We start from the raw sequence: 25508 nt of genomic DNA, 5'->3' as shown, positions 1-25508 counted from the left end.
TTCTGTGGCTCGGCTAAAAGATAAAGAGTCATATAATCGGCAAACAATTTAAATTTTGGTGCTTGAGGTACTGGTCCTTGGATGGAAATATCTTGACGAAGAGCGGTTGCCAAGGGTTCAATAAAAAGGGCGTACAAATTATGGATTGCCTGCATAATTTTCATGGGAAAGTTGAACCTATTCAAAATCAAGAACAGCACCTCCCGCTGTACTAAATCAAACGCTTCCTCTGTGTCGAGCATGATGACTGCTGCCAAACGTTGTTTTTGGAGAAGTAGACAATAGTCTGTGACAAAAAGTTGGTATTAGTAGACTTGGAAGAAACCCACACTGAACACCATGGATCACCCCTTAGGCCGCAGGGGTGATTCTGGCAGCCAAAATCTTTGTCAGGAGCTTGTAGGCATGATTTAATAAGCTAATCGGATGATAAGAATCCGGTTTCTTGGGTGGCTTTCCTTTTTTTTTATAAAGCTGACAATGACAGCCCTTGTGAAAGAAGCCAGTATCTCTGCCCCATAGAGTATATCATTGAAGAGAATTACCAAGAGTTCCGCTCTTTGTTCTATCAATAATTTATACACTTCCGCCGGCAAGCCGCCCTCATCGCAGGCCTTCCTGTTAGGTGAGGCGACGATTGCTTCTTTCACCTCCAATTGCGTAATGGGCACTATTAATGAGGCAGGTGATTCCTCTCCTAGGGTAAGTAAATTAACCGATCTTAAGTACTGGTTTACCTGTCCCACATTAGCAGCCAGTGTGGAAGTGTAGAGTCTTGAATAATGGGACAGGAAGACCTCCTCGATACCCTTAGAATGGTTGACTACAATCCCCTGAGCCTCATCAAAAATTAACTTAACAATAGCATTGTTGGACCTTTTCCTTATGAACCAGGCCAAAAGCCTGCCCACATGCTCATTCTCTTCATATTGTTGCTGGAAGCATGTGTGCTGATGAACTATTTCATGGGATGAATAGTGATCCCTTAATTTATACTGGGTCTCCTTCAATCTGTGGGCGCACCTGAATCATAAGTAGCCTGATAAATCTGTGCTGATTGATCAAGCTCCTGCTGAAGGCTGGAAGCTTTCTCCCTAACTATTTTACTTAGATGAGCTATGTAAGAGATTACTTCCCCCCTTATGAACACCTTACAGGCATTCCAAATATCAAATGTGGAGGCTGACCCTTGATTGTTATGGAAGAACGTAGTGACCAACGCCTTGAGGATCGCTATCCACCCTTCATCTGTCAAGAGATGCTTGTCAAAGCTCCATTGCAGGCGATCAGCCTGAGCCCCCGCCATATATAGGTTGCTCAAAGGAACTGAATGGTCGGAAAAAGGATTGGAAAGAATCCGCGAGCCACCCCTGGCCCATTGAAACAAGAATAAGATATAATATTTCGTAGAGGCCGTATTGTATCTTTTAGGAAAACAAGGAAATTCTATCACCTGGGGAAGATCTACCCTCCAGGCATCCACTAAAGCTGAGTTGCCTATACATTTTGCCAAAAAGCAGGATGCTCTAGGTTTGTTCTGTGACTTGTTCGTACGCGAAGTATTGAGTCTAATATCTGGTATAACACTAAAATCCCCTTCCACAATGCGCAAGCTAGGAAGTGTAATCAAAACATCATATAAACCCTGAAGGGAACTTATTTCATCGTCAATAGGACCGTAAAAGTTTGCAAAGTGCATGTGCTGATTTATTTATTGTGTTAATTATAAGCCATCTTGCGGGTGGATCTATAAACACCTCATAAACATCCCTAAGGAATTTGCGTGTTCCTGATATTCCCCTCCTACGCACAGTGGCATTGGCTAATGCAAAGAAAGACTGAGAGATTAAATTGGGTAACTTAGGAATTTTAGCCTGGAGTTTTAAATAAGTCTCCTGCAAGAGAATTATCTGAGATTGTGATAACCTTACCCAGTTAAATATCACATGAAGTTTCACCTGATTATTAGCCCCATTTACATTGCATGTAACAACCTTTAAGCTCCTTTCTGCCATTTATCTAGCTAATTGTAATTGTAGCGTGCGGACAGACAGTAGTGACTTCTCTATTCAGAGCATATCCTTTCAGTTCTGCATCATCTTCCCCAGCAGTGACTTCACTATTCAGAGTGTATCCTGTCAGTACTGCATCATCTTCCCCTTCTACTCGTAAACTAGCATAAAATATCCAAGAACCATCATTGAATATTTCACCTGCTATTTTCCCCCGCCCTAGCACACCAAACTCAACTCTCCAACGTGTTCCTCCCCTTCTCCCCGTAAAGCCCCACCAGTCATAGGCTCTGACCTACCCAAGGGAACTTCCTCCCTTGAGACCCTGAAGCCCCCCCCATTCCTCCCACCCTTCCTAACACCCTCCCCCTAGAGTGTAAAGGTACGGCACTCCTAGGTTGTGTCAAAAGAATAACAACAAATGGTCCTGGGTGAGCTAATTGATCAAAATCAACTACAGGAACAGATTAATCATATCAATCATGGCAGAACATCTTACCTTGCCTGCCGGGGAAAAGCTGACCCTAGAATAATGGTCCTAGAAATCCTAGACAAAACAGATCAAGAATCAAAGATCTCTCTTTCTTATTGACTGCAAAAAGTCACTAGCATGGCCAACTGACTGAAAAATATGCACCTGTCCCTTAAAAAGCACATAAAGTTTAGACTGCTTGAATTAAACCAGCAGGCGCTCCTTGTCTTTTAAAAAAATTAATAATTCCTATAAATTCTCACCTGTACCAAGTAGCCTGAAAAGACATGTATGAAAAAACTCAAAATAAGAAGTTATCAGCTGTTTTATAACTTTTCATCCTAATAGCATGAGGTAGAATTTCTTCTTTGGTCCTAAAATCACCAAAGTTTACTAAAATCGTGCATAGACGTTTTGCATTGGAAGATCTTGTTGAGGAGACCTGAAGAGCACGCATGATCATTAAGTCAAAAGCGTTTGGAGCTTTGTCGGTAGAATATGCTTGAAGATAAGGTCGGAGATCATTTCATTAACAGAAGGCCTGGGTACATCCACAAATCTCTAGTTGGAGCATTGTGACCTATTTTCTGTTTCATCCAGCTTGATCTGGAGTTATTCCAATTCTGCCTGCATCTTTAGAATTTTGTTGCCGTGTTTGCTGTTAGAGTCTTCCTGATCGGAAACCCATTGCTCCACCTGTGACACGCGAGAAGAAAGTTGGAGAATACTATTATTGATTTGACCCAACTGCTCATGAGCATTACTTCCAGTGACGAAGGCTGCAGAGGCAGACTTGATATAGTCAAGCTCTGTGGTAGAGGCTGGGAGGTTGAGAACTTGCCTGCGGATACAACTTCGGGGGCTGAAGAAGAAGACCCTGGCTGAGAGCCGTTTTCAATATCCTTAAAGTTGAAGTGGCATGAAGAGATGCCTGATTGGGGCCCTTCCAAACATTTGTAAAAGTTGTGCCAAGGTTAACAAAGTGGCCCTGCTGCCCCTGATGTCCCGAAGTTGACTCCTGAGACTGGAACCCAATTTTGGAGGAAACCCTCTCACTTCCCACAGTCTTTGAATTGGCAGCAGTAAACAAGGGATATGTTGGTTTGTATTTAGCACTTTCATTTGAGATTATTGCTATTTTGTTCCCTTGCCTGGCCCCTGAAAAAAAGCTTCTCGTGTTCCGCCCTTGGAGAAGATTGATACCTGTGTTGTTGACACCTGTTTATAGCCTCTAATGATGGCGATTCAATAGACTTCTGGGGTTTTAGGCTACCCGAAGAGACATTGATGGTCGTCTTCTGTTCTAGTGCTGCCCCACATTGTGGAACCATTGTAAGGTCACCGGAATGGGCCTCCTTATTAGAGAGCATGGCAGGTTCTTTGGTTGCTGTGGAGGGCAATTTGCATTTTTTGTGAGATTTGGTGGTTTTGACCACTAGTCGAGATTTTGTCAATCTATCACGTGCAAGATGCTTCATCCTCTTCCAAAGCAAATGGCCTGTAGTAGCAAAGAGCCATGGGGGTGGAGGGGCACAGGGAGAAGTGAGCCGTATCTGTGCTACACATACCGCTTCAGTGGCTTCCCTCAATCCTTTCCACCAGTAGGGCAGCCTAATGTCGTCCTACTGGTTGCTTCAACCCATTATGGGCTTATGGATTTTAGGGTGAGCTGTTACTAAGTTTAATTAATGTTCTAACCTTTGAAGAGGGGAATCACAAGAAGCGTGTCACCCCCTGGTAGCCTTTTCTGCACTGGTTATTCTCTCATAGAGAGAGAGAAAAAATATTGGAGATGCTAGTACAAATCTGTGTTCCGCCTGCTTCCTGAGAACCAGCCAAGAGGAATCTATATATAATCCTTTCTTTCCCATGCACTTCTTCATAGGTCGAAAGTCTCTTTACAGATATATAGCTGGGAGATCTTGAGGCCCTGCTGCTTTAAAGGTGAGAGAGCCCAAGCACCTAGATGCTAGCCCCCCCACACAATCAGTTGACTTGCCACTTTAAGAAAGCACATATAAAGCATGAAGATGAAGCCACACTCCCCACACTGTCTTTTTCCTGCATCTGGAATGAATGCCTCCATACCTCAGCTCCTGATGCTCCATGTGCCTTCATGCCATGCCATCCACTGCCCAAGCAGGAAGCACTGTTGGACCAGTGCCTCTATGGGAGAGGGGGGTAACTGGCGAGACGTTTTGTTGCTCGGGCCGTGCCGACTGCTACGAAGCCTAAGTATCGAGGCGTGGCTCGGAGTTTGAATATCGACGGCAGGGCACCATTTTCATGCTTCCTTGCTTTAATCCGGTCTCTCAATACCGCGTATTTCCCCGTTGAATACCGGATCGTTGGTCGGACGCTCCGTCGCAGATCACCCTGCGGCGATGTTTCTGGATCCCTGACACAACTAGTCATGGAGCATGACGGGAGCTCCAAGTGACGTCCTCGTCCCTAGCTGGCATTATATTCAATAGATATATGTTGATGCTAAATATCACTTTTTCTTCCCAAACAAAGATGGCCGAACTTTTTTGGAAATAGGTCATGTCCTGTTTCTCCACTATAAAAGGAGCACTATTGTGAAGTCCAGTTGCATTGCAATTGTACTTGAATCCCTGCTTGCTCACTGGATTCTGTGGAATCTGCTCTGTCTCTCCAATACCTGCTGTAATTCCTCATTCTGCTCCCGCTGTTTGTACTGACTAGCCTGAAGGTTTTTTTCTTAACTCCAGTTTTCCTCCTTCTTGCTGGGTAATTTTCTGGAGCAGTCCCAGAACCCATGTTTAATGTAGCATCAGGCACTGCCTCTGGAAGTAAACAGCCTTTTCTTCGACCAAAGAAGACTCTGCAAGCTTCACCCAGAAGACTGGCTCATGACAAGTTGTGACATCTGGATACCCCAATAATGGGCAAAGTGCAAGGGCTACAGGCAGCGGTAAATAAACTCACATTTCAAGTTCAGAACCTGACCTTGGAGAATGACTTGCTTCTCCAGTCATTAGCCATCTTAGAACAATTTTCTAAAGGTGGCATTTTCAAAATAGTAACATAAAATTTGACTTTTTCATTAAAGAGTATCTTAAAGTACAACTCAAATGTGTGAAGAAGTATTTCTGTATCTGCTCTCAAACTAAAGTTCTCACTTATTAAGTGTAATAAGGTAACCTAGAGTCTATGGAAACAATAGTGTTGCTACAGTAATAAACAACTTTATGAGGTTTTCACTGTAGAGACACGTAAATGTTAAGTACTCATGTCCTACTTTTTAAATACCAGGCATTTGGCCAGAGGAGCTGCTAGGGTCTACCATAGAGGTGACTTAGAAGTGTTAAAAAGGAAGGTTTAGGCCTGGCAAAAAAGTGTATTTTTCCAGGTCAAAAAGGCAGTTTAAGAGTGCCACTGTGGCAGGCCTGAGACATGTTTTACAGTTCTACTTTAGTGGGTGGCACAATGAGTGCTGCCGCCCACTAGTAGCATTTAATTTACAGGCCCAGATACATGCAGTACCATTTACTAGGGACTTATAAGTCAATTACACGTGCCAGTTTGGTGTTTACAAATTTTACCATGTTTAGGTGTTTAAGGGAGACAGCACAAACACTTTACCACTGATTAGCAGAGGTAAAGTACACTGCGTCCTAATGCCAACAAAAACAAATTCAGCAAAAATAAGGGGTGAAGGCAAAAGGTCTGAGGGAGTACTATGCCAAGGATGTCTGTATAACAGGATGCCATCATAGCCTTTAAAAAACTGAAATATGAGTTTGTTCAAGTTCCCAGCCTGTAAAAGCCTGACACATCCAGAACTTTGATTATTGAAACAGATGCCTTGGACCAGACTATGGGAACGGTTTTGATTCAACCAGGCCATGAAGTCATGAAGCACAAGAACATCCCATCTCTTTCCTCTAAAAAGAAAAAAAGAAAAAAAAAAAACCTTCCTCCAGGTGAGAATAATTAGAGTAATTAATCCAGACAATGGAGAAGATTATTACCCCCTGGCCTTTGTGTCAACCATGATCTCCACATGGTTTATTTTTGTTTTTTTTGTTAAAGGGAAACTCGTTTGCCTCAAGACAATCTTGCACACATTCCCCACGTCTGCAAAAGCTAAAGTGGAGGTTAGTCTTTCTCCTACATTGCACCCACGACATGGAATGACCTCCCTGAACACATCAGGGCATCCTTCTCACTTCTTGAGCCCCGCAAGAAGCTGAAGACCTAGCTCTTCATATCAGCACCTTGGGGGCCACATACCTACACACCTGCCTAAGCTCCTGGATACCCTCTCGAGTGATTAGTGCACTATACAAATCAATATACATAACATAACATCTAAGAAATATATATTGCGGTTATGTCATGATGCATTAATTTCTGGACATAGAGGCCAACGAGTAACTGAATATCTAGTGACCACAGTTTTGGTGACCATCTCTTCATCTGGCCCTCATAAAAACAATTCTGAAACACAAAGTAAAGCAGGATTATTATTATCCCCCGAAATTCATTCTAAAACTTGGTAAATAACTTCTATAGATTTTATTGTTGAGTTGTCTCTGCCTGGAAATTGTACCATCATCATGGTTACTATAGACCCATTTACTAAAAGGGCCCATCTCTCTGCTCTTCCAAAGCTACCAACAGCATCTGTAATGGCTGACATTGTTTATTCTGACATATTCAGACTTCATTAACTGCCCCTAAAAATCATTTCTGATCGGGGCCCTCAATATGTCTCCTAATTTTGGAAGTGCATATGTCATAAACAACAATCTGATTTGTTTTCTTAATTATATTCCTGGGTTTGAAATCTTGTAGCTGACTCTTTGTCCTGACATTATCAAGAATCTAACAACCTCATGACAATGGAGAAAATTATTACCCCCAGGCTTTTGTTATAACAATGAGCTCCACATGGTTTATTTTCATGGGGGACTCTTTATTCCCACAACACAATTTAAGAACTATGTATTACATTTATGTCATAATGCATTCATTTCTGGACATAGAGGCCAACGTGTAACCAAAAACCTAGTCAAAAGAAGATTTTGGTGACCATCACTTCAAAGGGCTACCATAAAGTTCATCAGGACCTGTGAAGTCTGTACTCAAAACAAATCTGAAACACAAAGAAAAACGGATTATTATTATTATTATTATTCCCTGAACTTCCTTCCAAACCTTGAGAAATAATTTCTGTGGACTTTAGTGATGAATTGTCTCTGTCTGGAAATTGCTCCATCATCATGGTTACTACAGACTCATTTACTAAAAGGGCTCATTTCTCTGCTCTTCCCAAATTACCAACATCATCTGTATTGGCTGATTTTTATTATTCTGATATATTCTGACTTCATGGACTGCCCTTTAACATAATTTTGGAGTGGGGCCCTCAATATGTCTCTACGTTTTGGAAGTCTCTATGTCATAAAATAGGTATTTAGACAGCCTTGACTTCTGTTTTTATCCCCAGTCAAATGGCCAAATTGAGAGATTTAATACAACCCTTGAAGAGTTCTTAAGGTGTTACATTTCTGCCACTAAAGACAATTGGAAACCCATTTCACCTGCAGCTGAATTTGCTTAGGACAACAATCTGATCTATACCTCCACAGGATGTACCCCCTTTTTTTAATTAACTGGGTTCCATCCCAAACCTTTCCAAATCTCTCAGAAACTGAGAATTCTTTCCCTGCAGTCAATGATTCTTTAGTAAAATTAATAGAGGTTCGATGAAAACAACTTCCTAATTTACAAATTGCTGAAAACAAACAAAGGTGTCAGACAATCAACATAGATGTTCAGCTCCTACTTACAAGGTAGTTGACTAAGTTTGACTGTCCTCCATGAATCCACCACTCTCTATTTGTTGGTTTAAGTTTTCTCCAAGACATGATCATTTTGTAATCTCTAAAATAATATACCCTGCCACAGTACGGTTAAAGCTTCCAGTTTCTCAGAGGATTCATCATTCCGTTCACGTTTCCCATCCAAAACCTTATTTTCATTGCAAGAGACATCCTCTTAAAAGGGGACCTCTTCCTATACTTGTTTCTAATCAACAAGAATATGAAGTTGATTAAATTTGTTAGTCCCAGTATTTTAAAAAACAACTACAGTATCTAATTGATTGAGAAGGTTATAACTCTTGTTATTGTTCTTGGGAACCAGCAGATCAAGTTCATTTCCCCGACTGTTTAGACAATTTTACTCAAATATTCCTCTTAAATCTGAAGGTCCTAAGAGGAGGCAGTGTGTAAGGAAATGCTCCTTAACTGCTTACTGCACACAGACGTGCCATGGTTGTTTCCTCTTATGGCTCCTTGTCGCAAAGGACCTTCCTCTTGGTTAAAAAAGCTGTTGCCCAGTGCCATTTGTCTTTCTCCTGCACGTGCAGAGTTTCCCAACCGTGCAAAAAAGTATGGGGCAGCTTCCTGCATACCAGTTTCTGGCATACAGTGCATCCAGGAAAAGATTAAGAACTGGAAATTGTTTTAGTCACAACACCTTAACATTATGCATTGTATACTCCTGAATAGCTGCCATTACATTCTATAAATGTATGTTTTATGCTAAATATCAGTTTTTCTCCCCAATCAAAGATAGTCGAACCTTTTTCGGAATTAAGTCACATTTTGTTTGTCCACTATAAAAGGAGCTTTATTGTGAAGTCCAGTTGCTTCACAAGTGTTCTTGAATCATTGCTTGCTCTCTCTGGAGCCTCCGTTTTCCAATGCCTGCTGTAATTCCTTGTTCTGCTCCTTCTCCTTGTTCAGTTGTCTAATGTTTTCATTCTTGCTAGGTTATTATCAGGAGCAGTCCCAGACTTCATGTTCAAGTCAACAGCCTTTTCTAGGAACAAAAAGACTCTGAAAGTGTCACCCAGAAGACCAGATCTTGACACTCTCTTGGCTACTCACGCTGCTGAGAAAGTGGGAGAAGGAAGTGTCAGAACTATATAGGTGTTTGGTCAGGGGGCATGCCAATGGCTGCAAAGCTAGTATACTTTGTATGTCTAGGCAGAGCCCTCTTTGCTTAGTAACCATCTTGGAAAAGTAAAACACAGAAACAATCCAACCCAAGTTGGCAGACCTGGCCCCCTACTAATGGCAACATAAGTAACATCAGACTGGTTTCAGCCCACTTAGGCCTTGCCAGTGTGCCAGAGGACTCAGGTTATACGTGTAGCTTGAGTCCTGTGGCACAGCAAGCATGGGCCTCATATCTGACCATACCCATCACACTTGTGTACTATAAAAAGAGCAGGGTGAAGGAAAGAATGCTCCAATTAATGTCGGCCTCTGGCAATTGCTCAGGGTATTCCTTTAATTATGTTGTTGTTCGCTGCAGTTGGCTCCCTGGGTGTGATGGGTATGCCTCGACATGTGTTACAATTGATTCATAATGGTAGAGAAGAAAAGAAGTGGAGGTGTATCACTACTAAAATTTTAACTAAAACCATAGTTAACCATGAAATAAACAATAAACAAACCTTGCACAATGATATCGGGCTTTCTTCTAAGACAGATGTTGTAGAATCATGGCACATTAAAGTTTGAAAAAAGAACCTGGCCCTCTCTGCAGGGTCACTTAAAAATGTGCCTTCCTCTGCCTTCTTGTGCAGAGCTTGTTTTTATTTGCTTTTAGGACTCAGTGCACCTTTCCCTGCCAAACAAAGTGGTAAAGTGCTCTCTCCCTAAAACATGGTAATATTGACCGACACCTGACTAGTCCCTAGTAAATGGTACTACTTGTGCCCCAGGCCTGCACATTAAATGCTACTATTGGTCAGCAGCAACCATTGTGCCACCCACTAAACTAGCCCTGTAAAACACCTCTCAAGCAGCCTGTAGTGCAGTTGCAAACTACAATTTCAATCTGAAAAAATAAATCTTTTGGCAGACCCAAACCTACCTTTTTAAAACGCATAAGTTACCCCTAAGATAGGCTCACCTCGCTCAGAGTACAGGGTGCATGCTATTCAAAAGGTAGGCCATTTGTGTTTAGGTTGACAGTGACAGTGAACACGCCTAGAGTCGTTGTTCACTGTTGTACGGCCTACCTCTCAGACTATCACTGGGTTACTTATTACATTTAATGAGTGGGAGCTTCAGATTTTGAGTTAACAGAGATATGTTGATTATCCTCAAATGATTTGTAACTTGAAATACTCTTCAGTGGTGAAGTCAGAATTTAAGATACAATGTTGAACATGTCACTTTTAGAGAGTTGGCATTTTCTGATTCAAACCAACTGTGCTTTTCTGCCAGTGTCCTGAGTCACATAACTGTGAATAGCTCTGCTGTTGGGGTTTGTGTATTGATACCGGACAATGAGACAAAAGAAACCTAAGTATGAGGGGAGAGGGCCTTCCTGACATGATGGCTTAGAAGGAGCTGCCCTCTGCCCTGATTACATTTCAAAGGACTCTGCCTGCAACACACGCAAAGGAACCTGACACCAGACCTGCCCCGCCTTTTGTTACCCTAGACAGTTTGGAGCCAGAACCCGGAAAAGAGAAAGAACTGACCCAAACCAGGCAGGGGGGGAGGGGGTGGTCAGGGAATCCCCACACACAAAGGCTGACTTCAGATATAAAAATGGGACCCTCACAACCACTCATCAGAACACTTTTGGTTCTGTGGAAGATTAAGACAAAGGATTGCCGTGTGCTAGAAGGACTGCCCTGTTCCTGGGAGGACTGCCTTGCTGTCTGAAAAAAGGGGGATTGGGCCTACATGCCTTGAAACCAGGTTACCCAGACTAACTACAAGGGTTAGTTGTCTGACTTCCTGTGTGAGCTACAGGGTCAAAAGCTTCCAGAGGCCTCCCTGCAACGGCCTAGCTGCCCAGCACTAACTGCCTTTAACTGCTTGAGCTCTGCTGCTGGCTCCTGATGGAGTGAGTCCTGATCCCAAAGTGGTGCACTCCAGATCTTGGACCCTTGGCTGGCATTAGTGAGAGCTACTCTTGAAAATGAAGGAGAAAATCCTGAAGTTTTGGCTTTTTCCAACTGTAAATGGGCAGTTTATGCCAAAGCTCAAATGCCCGTGATGGCCGCCCAAGCGAAGCTCCTGCGCGGTCTGCTCTTCACACCAACAGCAACAATCCACCATGACCAGCAATGCGAGATCTGCACTTTGCGCCAACAGTGACCATCTGCGATGATCAACCAACATTAAGCTCTAGTGATGACTAGCTGTTCGTTCTACAGCAGTGAAAATCCACAACGCTCGACCTGCTCTTTGCGCTAACGTTTCCGCGCAGCCTCCTCCAATGCGAACAGAACTCTTCACACCAGACTTGCAAAAGTAACTCTTCAGCATCTATAATCTGGTCAGTGTATCCGACCCATGCTCCATTGCAGTTGGCTCAACCATGTTACTTCTCCGGGTCTAGTGCAACCAGAAAACCATGAGTAGCGCTTCTTGGCACTATTTTTACTAAAAAAACTAAATATTAGTATTTCCAGTTCAGTTGATTCGGATTTTGATCATTTTGGTATCATTTTATTTATTAGAATTTACTTTGTTTTTCTGAATTGGTTTTAGATTTGTCTTGTGTTGTTTTTGCACATCCTGCATAAATTATTTACACATTGCCTCTAAGTTAATCCTCCCTGTTTTTGTGCCAAGCTACCAGAGCGTTAAGCAAGGGTTAATTTTGTGACTTTTTTGGTTCACCCTGGCAGGATTGTGATCACTCAACTTACAATCCAATCTTTTTTATGTGTGTGTTGTGGAAGGGAGTGTTTGGTTTGTATTAATGACTATGGGTTATAATATTATTAATTCACGTTAATACTTTAATATGATGAAACTGTATCTGAATATGAGCAACAATTGATGCATCTGTGATACCCTTAGCCATTAAACTGTAAATGTTTATAAACAATGAAAAGTTCTATTTGAAAAATATAATATTCTGGCAACATAAATGACTGTATGATAAAGTGGCAAGAGAATTTAAGGTATTATTTTATCTGATTGAAGAACCGATATTTTAATATGTTTGCCCATGATAACTCTTGAGCTATGCAGTGTGACTTTAAGTAGATTTTCCAGTTCCAGCACCAATCTTCTACCATCTTCACAATACCAAATTCTATCTAGATGCTCCACGTGGTAGTAGGTATATGTAACTCAGCTACCCTAATGCTTGTGGATGGATGATCTTTTCAAGAAAGATGGGACAAGCTAAACCAGAATGCATATACATTTCAGCATACTTATTTCAGTTACATTTTGCAAAGCACTGGCAGATATAGCCATGTCAACTGTCTCTGAACTGAGCTAACCTGAGGCCTCGTCATGGTGGGGCTCACAGAGGCCTCATCATGGCGGGCCTCAACTACTGCAACATTGTTTACTCTGGTCTCTCTAAGAAACTCATTGTACGGCTCCAACAAATCAAGATCTAAGCAGCTATAAAGCGTCTTAACCTCAGACAGAAAGGCAACATCAAACCTGCTATTGAAGCCCGCCGCTGACCCATTAAATACCAGGATTAAATTCAGGGTACTGTGCACCATTCAACAACATGTTAGAGGCTAATGTCCCATTGACCTGGAGAAGCCTACATTTCATTACATCCCTGCCACAGATCTTTGCTCTCTGTCAGCCAGTCTGATTTACCTGAGATATTTCTAATGAGGGAAACTGGGGGCAGGTCTCATGGTGCACATGGACTGAGATTCTTCCCTTATCCCGAGCTTAAAAGATAAACCCAACCACGTAAAGTTTGTTAAACTTTTCATTTGAGAGTTTTTAGGATCAAGAATTACAGCTGAAGAAAATTGGAAATGGTTTCTCACTATGTCTGTTTGACCACTAACTTCTTCCACAGTCAAATTTTACCTCACACCTTTAAGCACTCTGAAGTTACCAACGCAAGCCACACTATAAAAAAAGTCTATAATAAAAGAATCAGTACCATTCACAACCCTAACTAAATCATATTGTATATTGTATTATTGGCTCTGGTGTTCACTAGAGTTCATTTCATGGGCTGGATTCTATTAGTGCGATGTTGCACTGTCTATCTACTTCCTGGCTACTTGTATTCGAGTCTGGTCTGCTCTGCCATCCTCCTCTCTAGTCTTCTCATGTTCCTTATCATGTATCTAGTATTTTTGTGAACCAGTGTTGCTCCAAGTAAGAGACTCCCTGTTCCCATGTATCTATGTCTCTCTGTCATAGTGTTCTCATCTGGACCAGTGGCTTGTCATCCCAGAGGTCGCCTGTCCCTTAGCTTCATATTCCTTGGGACTCTGTTTTGATAAGGCTCCCTGCCCCAGGGCTCTGATAATATATAATCCTCTTTCTGAATCTTTGCTGCCATTTGACTGCCTTCTCTGACTCTACCTGTTTTTCTTGTTTTTAATGAGTAGGTAAATTACATACATAATTGAGGTTCTTGCCTCTGTAAGAGTGACATATTCTAACAGAGATACTATATTTTCTTACTAATGTCTCAATGCATGGACCAACAAGTGTCTGTGGACACCTAGTGATTCGGCTGGCTAGACATCTCATCCTATCTTTGTCTCTTGCAGTAAAGCGCATGTCATATATCTGTTGTATTCACATAGTAATGGGCTTTGTCCATTGTTACTGTCAATGTACATAGAGTTTTTACTATAGTCACACATTGCTTGTGTTTAATGTCGCATCTGTCTCCATGGTTTCCAACCACTGCTCAGGGAGTGGTGCTTGGGATCTCATGGAGACAGGACTGCAGGACGTGGGCACTTCGTATTTCATGAAATAAATCTCGTTGAACTGCCGTTCCTGTTTTGATTTTAAGTTGGTATACAACAGCGCATTAGTCAGATCCCAGGTAAGAATGTATGTCGGAACAACGCATGCTGGACAATGCATGCCTGAACAACGAGGTCGGAACAACGACCGCGTTGTTACCACTAATGCCTTTACCACGAATGCCTTAACAACGATTTTTCGTTGTAAAGGCATTCCTGGTAAAGGCATTGGTGATAGGCATGCATAGTTCCAGCATGTGTCCCTCCTGGCCCCCCAACCCCACCCCTAAAAATTACCGCAACCCCCCCACCCCCTCCCCTAAAACCACGCCAACCCCCCCACCCTTGCCCCTAAAACTACCCCAACGCCCAACCTCGTCCCTAAAATTACCGCAACCCCCACCCTACCCCCAAAACCTAAAACAACCCCAACCCCCACCCCATCCCTGAAACCTAAAGTACCCCAACCCCCACCCCTAAAACCACCCCGCCCCTAAAACTAACCGAGCCCCCCACCCTGCCCCTAAAACCTAAACCCCCCCAACCCCCCACCCCGCCCCTAAAATTACCTGACCCCCCAACCCACCCCTAAAATTACCTGACCCCCCAACCCACCCCTAAAACCTAAAACCACCCCCACCCCTAAAACAACCCCAACCCCCACCCCATCCCTAAAACCTAAACTACCCCAACCCCACCCCTAAAACCACCCCAACACCCCCGTCCCTAAAACTACCCCGAGACCCCAACCCACCCCTAAAACCTAAAACCACCCCAACCCCCACCCCTAAAATTACTGCAACCCCTCACCCCGCCCCTAAAACCTAAAACCACCCCAATCCCCCACCCCACCTCTAAAAACGTAAACCACCTGACCCCCCACCCCCAAATACTAAAAATACCCGACCCCGACCCTAAAACTAAAAATACTCCTCCCCCAAACCTAAACCGCCCGACCCCCACCCCTAAAACTAAAAATACCCCTGCCCTAAACCTAAACCGCCCGACGCCCCTCCCCTAAAGCTAAAACCCCAACCCCCCACCCCTGCCCCTAAAACTATAAATACCCCGACCCCCACCCATAAAACTAAATCCCCCTGACCCCCCACCCCTGCCCCTAAAAATAAACCCCCCGCCCGCCCCAAAAACTAAAAATACCCGACCCCCAACCCTGCCCCTAAAACCCCCGACCCCCACCCCTGCCCCTAAAACTAAAAATACCCAACCACCCCACCCCTGCCCCTAAACCGCCCCGACACCCCGCCCCTAAACCGCCCTGACGCCCCCTCCCCTAAAACTAAAACCTCAACCCCCACCCCTGCCCCAAAACCGAAAAATACCCGACCCCCCACCCCGCCCCTAAAACTAAAACCCCAACCCCCGCCACTAACTAAAAATACCCCGACCCCCCACCCCGCCCCTAAAACTAAAACCCCAATCCCTCCCCACCCCCGCCCCACTTACCTGACTCGTCGCGTCGTCCTCCTCAGCCGACTCCCTTGTTTTGTGCCTTAACCACGCATATGCGTTGTTCAGCACATGCGTGGTTAAGGCACAAAACAACAAAGTTGTGGTTAACGAAAGCGTTGTTCTGCTTTTGTTGCCCACAACTTTGTTGTTCCGGAGTCGGCATTCAGGGCGTTTCCCCCCAGGTAACAATGTGACATGTAAGGTTATAATTCAACATTACAAATCTCCATGTATATGTAGCTCCTTGATACCTTTTTTCAAAGCCTTTCTATACCATGGCCACAGGCTGCTAATTTCCTGGCCCATCTTTTTCCCTTCCTTGTTCCACCTAGCCCAAATTTATGAGCTGTGTGCTTAAATGAACTTTTGTGTCTCTCTCTGCACTTATTGCATCATCATACAAGTGTTCTATGTCACAATTTCTTCATTTCCCAGACCCAGCTCTTCCTCTGTTTCTCCAACTCAAAGCCTTAACTGACCCAAGTATCTTTCCAGCCAAGTCTCCTCGCTGTCCAAGCGTCCTCATGGTCCAAGTGTCCTAACGAGCCAGGCGTCATATAACTCCAAGTGTCTCTCTAGCTCAGGGGCCTGCCTAGTCTAAGCATTGCACTGCTTCAGCCTGACAGTTATTGTGCGCTGTGGTATGGAGTGATCCGGAGTGGTAAGTTGTGGTTTTGATATGGGGACGAAGTGCGGCCTTGTACTGTATGTTCAGGTTTTGTATGGTGTGGTTTACAGCTTTAATGTTGCTTTACTAGAGATATGTAACAAAAGAGGTGTTATTCTGTAATAGTAGGAAAGCTTCAGGGTGTGTAAGATTTTGTAGGGGGTTTAAAGTGACTTTCGTGTAGACTGGACAACCTTGTGACCATAATATCGAGGGACAAAACATCGAACGGGTAAGTGCAAAGGGGGGCGGGGGGTTAAGGATTTAACAATCTTAACTCCAAATCTACGTGCCTTGAAGCTATGTAAATATCAACCTGGCTCGTATATTGTGGAGTTATGTATATAAAATGTACACTTACCTACCTTTCAGTACTTTGTCGATATTGTGGGCACGATATTATGATCCGTCGATATTCGGATTCAATAGCTGCTCGTGGACTGTTTGTTATTAATTTACGACGAGCGTTTATGTAATTTAAAATGTACTTCAGAGCGTTGCAACACGGTTTGTTGGCAGAGAATGGCTGTAATCTTTCCACGCTCTACTCACATTGTTGCTACAGGGAAGTGAAAATCATGGCATCTAAGAGTGGTGTGTGCTTTTTCCCTTTTGCAGATCCGGAGTGCAAACCCTACCACACAATGCGAAAGTGCACTACAACTACGCCAACTTCCTGAAAGACCAGGGTCGAAACGAGGAGGCCATTTTCCACTACAAAACCGCCCTTAAGTAAGTTGTCCGAGCCAATTCTAGGCTGTCACTTCGGCTTGCTGTTTATTTAATCGCCCTTTAGCTTCCGGCACACTTGCCCTTTTCCCATTAACTGTAGACATTTCTCCGGCGGCAGATACGGCCTTGGCTCGGTGTGCTTTCAGCCATTAAAATCAACATCTTGGCTTGTCTCCAGTTCTCTTTGTCCTTTCTAGTGTTCCGAATAGAAAAGTTTCCATAGCTACACCTCAGGCAATGAAGTGTCATCGACTAGCTCAAGTGGAGAGGGGGCGTCAGAAAGCTATTGTATGCATCTGCGGAGGCTCGTTAGGCGTTCTTGGTACATGCCTGAATAGGAAAACAATGCACCACACCCCTTCCAGTGACATACACTCGCTGAACAGAATGCAGAGTTCTTCGGATTCACTGCAGTGGGATCGTGGGATCCTTTGTAATAATGATTAAGTTGTTTTTGAAGGGCCATGCCGTGAATGATGTCACAATCGGTCTCAAAAGCCAAGCTGACATCACCAAGCAAAAGAACCTTCTGGAACGCCTGTTGTTGATAATTGTTAGAGATACAGGATTGGGTAAAAGAACTGTTTCTTTCTGTTCACCGAACTCCTCCCTTAGCAATTTCAGTGATAGTACAATCATTATGCGACTCCAAAGCACTGTGAAAGCAAATTCAATGAATAATATGAATGCGAAATGTGCTCATGCAATATTGATGTCATTTTTATTAGATATTTTGCTCCCTCACGTTGCCCACAGGTTGGGGATCTGGGAATGTATACATGTGAGCTATATGTTTCTGTCTGATCTGTCGCTAGTAGATTTCCTTGTACTATTAAACTGGTGATTGTGTTGAGGTGCTTTACATTTTGTGACCTCTGAATGAAAGTATTAATTCATGGGGTCTGTTTATGTATAATAGAACTTCACATTTTTATTTCCTAGCTTTTAGGGTTGACCTGCGAGAGCATGTGTAGTGTATGCACCTCTCTTGCGAGGCACAATTCTGTACAAAAGGGCTTGGAGCCCGCCCGTGGCTTACAGTTTGATGGCTTGTGTGCATTTTTCTTAACAGCCTAGGAATTGGTCACTACAGGCCAAGCATCATTGCTGTTCCCTTCTGTGGAGCAGGGACCAACCACTGATTGATTCAACGTAATCAGTGCCTGTCCCCTGCTCCCGAGATGATTGAGGCACTATTTTGTTCTTTTTAACTTCCAGTACCCTGCAAACGGAAGGCAACAAACTCTAGAGTGAATCCATGTATAAAGCAGTTAAAGGGAATAGAACTGTACTTAACAGGGTTCAGGAAAAGTGAACTCGCTTTTAGCTGCACAGTAGCATTATTGGCAAGCCAGCTGAATTGGCATTTTCAAGGCTGGTCTGTAGATTATTTTGAAGATCAGTGTGAGTGGCAAAACGTGCCAAGCAGGACAAACAAAATTGCAAAGTTTTATTTTTTATAGTTCACTTTCTTTCATTTTGACAAGTCTTCTTTTCTTTCTTTGCAGACCCAAGCTTTGTTTTGTTCTTTGCTCATGGGCACTGTTCTCAAAAGATTACATTTACCTTGTTCTAAATATTGCAAAGCGACATTGTTTCTTTCATATGTGTAATTTACAAAATGATGCCTTAACACGCAATTATAGAATACACCACAATCCACCCTATTCCAATCCACCCACATCAATCCACCCCAGTTCAATCTGCTCCATTTCAGTCTACCCCACTCCAATCCCCAATCAAATCCACCCCATCTCACCCAACACCATTCCATCCCAATCCATGCCACTTCAATCCAAACCACCCCACACCAAGCCCATTTCACCCCACTTCAATCCACCTTCCTCCAATCCAACCCACTCCAATCCAGCACACCCCATTCCAGTCCAATCCATCTCACCTCACCCTAATTCAATACACCCCACTCCAATCCAGTCCCTTCCAATCCACCCCACTCCAACCCACTCCAATCCACCCCTACCCAATCCGCTTCACTCTAATGCAATCCACCCCATTCAAATCCCCCCAACCTCACCCCGCATCAAGCCACCCCAATTTCAATCCACCCCACTCAATCCAATCCATCCCCCTCCAGTCAAATCCACCCCACTCCAGTCCAGTCCACCCCACTCCAATCCGCCCCATTCCAATCTAGTCCACCCCACTTCAAAAACTCTACTACACTCCAGTGCCACTACCACATCCAATCTACACCACATCACTTCAATCCACCCCACCTCACCTCACCCCAAAGTTCCCCACTCCAATCCACTCCACTCCACCCCACTTTAGTCTACATACCCCCAGTTCAGTCCACTCCACCCAACCCCAATTTACCCCACTCTGATTCAATTCACCCCACTCCGATTCGATCCTCTCCACCCTGATCTAATCCACCCAAATCTATCTAGTCCACCCCACTCCAATCCATACCTCTCTAGCCCACCTCACTCTACTCCAATCCACTCTGCTCTATCTCAGTCCCATCCACCCCACTCCACCTCAGTTCAATCCAACCCACTCCATCTGATTTCACCCCACTCCAGCCCACTCTATGCCACTCTACTCTGCGATTCTCCATGCCACTGCTTTCTACGACAATCTCCACTACTAAACCACTGAACTCTATTTCCCCACTCCACTCTACGACACTGTATTTTTCGTACTCAACTCTACGACTGTCTACTCCCCCTGCTCCACTCTAGAACATTCGGTTCCACCCTACTCCATTTTACAGCACTCTCCCCCACTAACTGTTAGCCATGCTGAACAGCAGCCACACTGGTGAACAACATGGTGAAAACACATTGCCAAAGCCAATAGCTCTTACATAGGCGAGACCTATTTGCTTTGCCAATACTTCTTGTATGTTTACATGAACTTTCCACCGCAAAAAGTCTGAAATACTTTGTGGAACTCTTTGAAAGTGAGAGGAGCAAGCTTATTCTTCTAACCTCTTCTTTCTTCTATCAGAGCTTCGTCATGTAGCTAGACAACTCAAGCCTAAGGCAGGAGTGATTAATGGTTGACTCAAGCACTTTTACTTGCCAGACAGTGACAATAGGAATTCTGCCTCTGACAGCGCTATCTGTCAAAATTAGGCTTGTGAAGTAATTCTCGATTCACCTCGAGCAGAAAGAGAAGAAAGATGAAACCTCTGTGCAGCTGCTGTCAGGAACCACTCCATCTACTTAACTCAGTAACATTTTGTCATTTATTACCAGCACACATGTGGTGTGGAGTAGCTCTGGTCCTGCCAATCGCAACGAGCAGTGGAGGGAGGGACCCACTAGGATTTACGCTCACAAACATCTTGAGTGTATTGGGATCCTGAGAGCATGAGCTCGGTTCCTCGTTATTTACCCCCTGACACCGCGCCTGGTATCAGGAGTGTGGGAAGATGCGGTGACCTAGTCCATCAGATCCGGTGCCACACTACATCTGCCAGGTGTCATTGATTTTTGTCTGCTGAAGGGTAAGCCTCTTTAAGGCAGAATAAGCCATTGAAGAAACACCTCTGTCCTACTAGTTTAGAGGAACACATTTACCCCGCTGCTTTTGTAGATGGCAGTGGTACATTTAACTTGCATGTATCTAAATGTAGAGCTTCTGGCTCGAGAAACTAATAGAGTCACCCATTAAATGTGATTGTCTCATTGCCCTCTCTATAAATATTGAAAGATTAAATTCATACAGCACATACCTTCATGACTTGCTGTAAGACACTTTTAACATCCACCTGACAAATGCAAGATACTTAACTAAACATCCCTAGATCTGAATGCAGTAGACTATGCCACTTAACATTACCTCTTTGCTGCTGCAGATTGGCCGTCACCAAAAGAAAGAATATGCAGATTTTGTATTTGGAATGCTGGTTAGTCTCTTTAAAGGAGCTGACTGTTTGATTGGCCATTACGTTTTAGGTCTTGCTAGAGAAAGCTCTGGCTATTTGCCAGTGCTCGCATGACTAACAAAAGGGAAATATTCAAAGAGGGGCATTCGGGCCAGAAAGCAGCAGCAACAGTTGCAAGCACAGCAAGGACCACAGCAGCAACCAGTCCAATGACTAAACAGTTATCAAAGACACAGCTACAATACAGACCACAGTGGTGACCACAGCTCCAACCCAGGGAAAGCAGTAACAACTACAGCTGCAGCCGTAGCCATGATCATAGCTTTCAGTGCAGCAAGCATCACAGCAGTGATCACAGCTGCAACCTCACTACTACTAACAGAAATAAGAATAGATTCTACCATAACAGGAACTACATCATCAGTAACTGTACTCACAACTGTAGCCATTATAGCTGCGATAACAGCCATCTCTACAGTAGCAAGAATAGATGCAAAGGTATTTATAAGCACATTAAGGATCACAGTAGTAACAGTAACATTGATCATAAATAAAATCACTACAAGGACCCAGCAGTAACCACATCCAGGGCTGGCTTTAGAGCAGTGCCAGTGGTGCGGCCACACTGGCTGCTGACCTGGAGGGAGGGTACTAACCTGGGGGTTGGGCTCTGTGTTTAGCAATAACTTAAGATTTAAAAGCACCTGCTGCAGAGTTCCTTGTGCATCCAGCTTTCAGGTAGCAATACAAATGTCAAGATAACTTGTGATTAATGTTCTTGCTAGAGAAAGAGAGATCAGAGGGTTAATATGCCTGCTGCAAAGAACAGATCTGTATTTTATTTGGATAGTTGAGTGGATAAGTAAAGCTAACCTTTGTTAGGTGCTTTAAAGCAAATGAATTGCATGTGCAAGTGGGGCTATGGAGAGATGAAGGGCACTTTTGGCTGGTGGTAGTGAGGGAATTCGAGGAGGAGGTAGTGGGAGAGGGACACCAAAAAACAATTGTCGCACTGGGAACCACCACCGCTAAAGCCGGCCCTGACCACATCTGGCCCGGTGGCAGGGACAACAAAAGCTGCCTACCACAGCCGCAACCACAGCTCTAACTCCAACAGTGACAACAGCAGTCAGCATGATAGAGGCAACACCAGCAGCACAGCTTCAGCGAGGCAATTACTATGGAAGCAACAATGATTATAGCTACAATGGGGACAACAATGACAACAACAGCTGCTACAAGAAGCAGTGACAACTGCCACTACAGCAGCAACAGAGGCTAACACCAAAATAAAACACAACAGGAGGAGCAGCAACAGCTGCAAGCAGGGATCACAGTGACCCTCCTCCCTTGTAATGCCAGTAGATGCCACAGCATAAACCACAGATGCAACAGCAGTGATAATAACTTCTTTCACAGCAGCGAGCCACAGAAGAAACTGCTTGAGCAAAAACCTGGTCACAGCAGCTGGCCCAACATTCAACCCTGTCATAACAAGAGCTGATACATTAGTTGTAGGCACAACAGAGGCCACAAACCTGGGAATCACTTCCACCAGTCTTAATCAAGGATGTAAACAGCATCTGCAACAGTACAAACCACAGCAAAGGCCACAACTGCATACATGTAACAGTAGTGTATACCAGAGCAGGGAGCACAGCCGCAACATCTGCGGAAACAGCTATAACCACAGTGTCAACATCAGTTGTAGCATCCACCAGAGTATCAATTGTAACAACAGTAGGGGTCGTGACAACCGCTTCCACCAAATCTCTAATCATAGCAGGAATCAAGTCGTGACCACATAAATCATCATGACAAGGCTCAGCGGAACGATAAAAAGTGATACTGCAGCTGTACCGTCAACTATGACCATGGAAGGGACAACTGCAGCAGTAACAACGTTCACCACAGTCTGGCTATGATTTGCTAACACATTTACCCATGTGCGTGTGCAGTTGCCCAGATGTCATTTGTGGCTCCTCTTAATGCAACCTGCCACTCTATGTGGCTTCTGTGTCTGTCTGATCCCTGCTTTTTGTGATCCAAGCTTGCACTGTCATGCAGCTGATTACACAGTGGGGCAGCTTAGTCTGTGCACGTGTGTGCACCCCTGTTTTTGCCTGCGCTTGTACAGGAACTCCTGATGATCGATCTTTAGTAGCAAAGGAGAGCTCCAAGCAGAAGTTAGCATATCTGATCCATCTGGGGTGCAGTCCAGCTAACTTAATCTATTCTCTTGTCGCAGCTATGAGTATCTGCCCTCTGAGGAAAAATAGCAAGAATCTGATTGTCTTAACGGTATAAAAACCCTTTTGAGCATCTGAATCTTGAAATTTTAAATGCAACCCATAGTATAAGTTTTGCATGTATCAAACATTGCACAGACTCATTCAGTAATTAACAACGTGTTATTAGAGGCGCTTGCAAACCATAACTTAGCTAACCTTGGCACATTGCTAATAGCCACCATGTTTGCAACCAGATTGATGCACATGAATAACACTAGCTTTTTCCCACTGCAATTGGTTCAAAATAAGAGTTTAAACAATATCAGTGATTCTTCTAAGAGGTAGCTAGCAAGTTCTGGAGGGAACACATGCAGAGAGCAGACTTCTGTACTGTAATGTTGATGACCGATTCTGACTAGATGCATAATTAAGGAAAATCTTAATTTTGGCAGAGAAAGGAGAATTGTGTTCTATGTGTAAATCTTTCTTATGTGATAAGCTCTGTGTAGGTTGCTTGCCTGCAACTCCGCACTTACCTACATGCTTCTGGCTGATTGTTGTGATTGTGGCGTGACAATGATTGAGTGGTTGGTACGGTGTGCCAGTGTCCTTTGCTGTCTTCTTCAATCCTTGTGTGGCTGTCTCTCAGTGCATGAGTGGCTGAGTGCCCAGAAGGCAAAGTGTGTCATGTTTTCTACAATGTGAAGTAGATAGGGCTTTAAGGAACATTTTTGTGCTTGAGGTTAAAGTACCATTAAAATCAGTTCAAGGACGATATTGATCATCGTCAAACTATTCTTTTCAATACGTTCATCTGAATCCTTATCAAAGTTATCACCACTTCCTACATTTTTGTTTGCTTAGTAACCAGTGTCCCGCTACATAGGGCAAGTGTTTTAAAGGCTGCTTAGACTTATTCTGCGGTTCATCAGCAGAAGCTGTGCGTTTAAGAGGTGTCTAAGGCAGAAAGAGACAACTTCCAATGCACCTTGATGGCTATATCTAGTATTTGTAGGGAGATGAGAGACCCAAGCAGCACTAACTTCTGAGCCTCACACTGCACTATCTCCAGGCACTACTTGTGTATCCTCCTACTGGACCAGCTCCAGGGGAAGTGCGCATAGAGCCCCAGTAGTGACTGACTTTTTGTTGGATGCTGAGGGTACGTTTGTTGGTCGTACTCTTCGGGGCACCTGGATCTAGCTGACATTCCTTTGCCTATGTTCTTCAGACTTTTTGAGTCTTATGCAGTATTTTTCTCCAGAAGAGTTTCTTCTTTATTCTAGACTATCACAGGCACACATGGAAGGACAGAGTGTGTTCCTCGGAAGATTCTTTCCGGTCATTAGTAGAATCAGAAAAGGCTTTTGCTTCCCCTTCCTTTACACAATCAAATGTAACAATGAAGATAATTGCCTTCAGAGTTCAAGGGCAAAGATGTACAACAGCCGGACATCAACTCCTTATATCTTGCAGAAAGGGTTACTCCCTCAGACCCATATTTAGGATTACAGCACCCAGGCTTATTTTTAACTGTGCTGTTTCTGAAATTTCCACACACATAAAGAAATCTTGGAATTCCCCAAAATAGTGGTTTGTGTCGCTTAATGAGTGAACTTCCATATTTTCCCCAAATATGCTGCCATGATCATGCAAGTTTCATTATTAATGGTTCTGGAAAAGATGCAGTCTCCTCAGGAGTGATCCTTACTGAAGGAGCTGTAGTTCCTTGAAGATCAAAACCTAATTTGTGCACTTCTTTTCTAAAGTGGGAGAGAGAGTCTTTCTGGAATATGACATTTTTAATTAGGAAACGGGAAGTCTAGAGTGGCATCCTAAACTAGCATACTTTGTATCTAACTGGGGATGCACCTCATTCTAGTCAAGGGAACTTGGAGGTGAGGAGGTGAGCCCTTCAAATGGTGCCCTAACTATGACACAAGGCGACCCACGCAAACTTACAATTGTCACTACAGCAAAGGAAATTGGTAATTAATGTGGTGTCACAAGACTTCATGTATATGAGGACCGCTCCAGAGGTTCGGCAGTTCGTTCCCTGGTCAAAGATTATTTTTCCTTCTTTTAGAGAAAAAGATGAGGAATCTGTGGTAGGTTTAGTAAAGGGGCACAGCAATTTAGTAAAAATAAACAGAGGAGTGTGATGCAGAGTTCAACAAGAGATGATTGTTAATCATGGACTTCAAATTTTTATATTCCAATAAATGAGTATGTTTATGAATGAGCAAATCTAAGTGAATACAAACATGATCATAGTTTCAGATAGAGAAAAATGTTCGACTTTGTTGA

At 43.6% G+C, this 25508-nt stretch overlaps 1 protein-coding gene across 1 annotated transcript in view; it reads left to right on the top strand.

The window, feature by feature from the left end:
- The window catches only part of TMTC1 (transmembrane O-mannosyltransferase targeting cadherins 1), a 958188-nt gene that overhangs the window by 709600 nt on the left and 223080 nt on the right, over positions 1–25508 (top strand). Inside the window, exon 11 of the mRNA XM_069228190.1 lies at positions 17001–17114. Coding sequence (XP_069084291.1) covers positions 17001–17114 — 114 coding nt within the window. The remainder of the gene's footprint in view (positions 1–17000; positions 17115–25508) is intronic.

Source organism: Pleurodeles waltl, chromosome 4_1 (genome assembly GCF_031143425.1).
Source record: "Pleurodeles waltl isolate 20211129_DDA chromosome 4_1, aPleWal1.hap1.20221129, whole genome shotgun sequence".
Taxonomy (NCBI): Eukaryota; Metazoa; Chordata; class Amphibia; order Caudata; family Salamandridae; genus Pleurodeles; species Pleurodeles waltl.
Note: the sequence above shows the minus strand (reverse complement) of the source record. Positions and strands in the feature narration are given on the sequence as shown.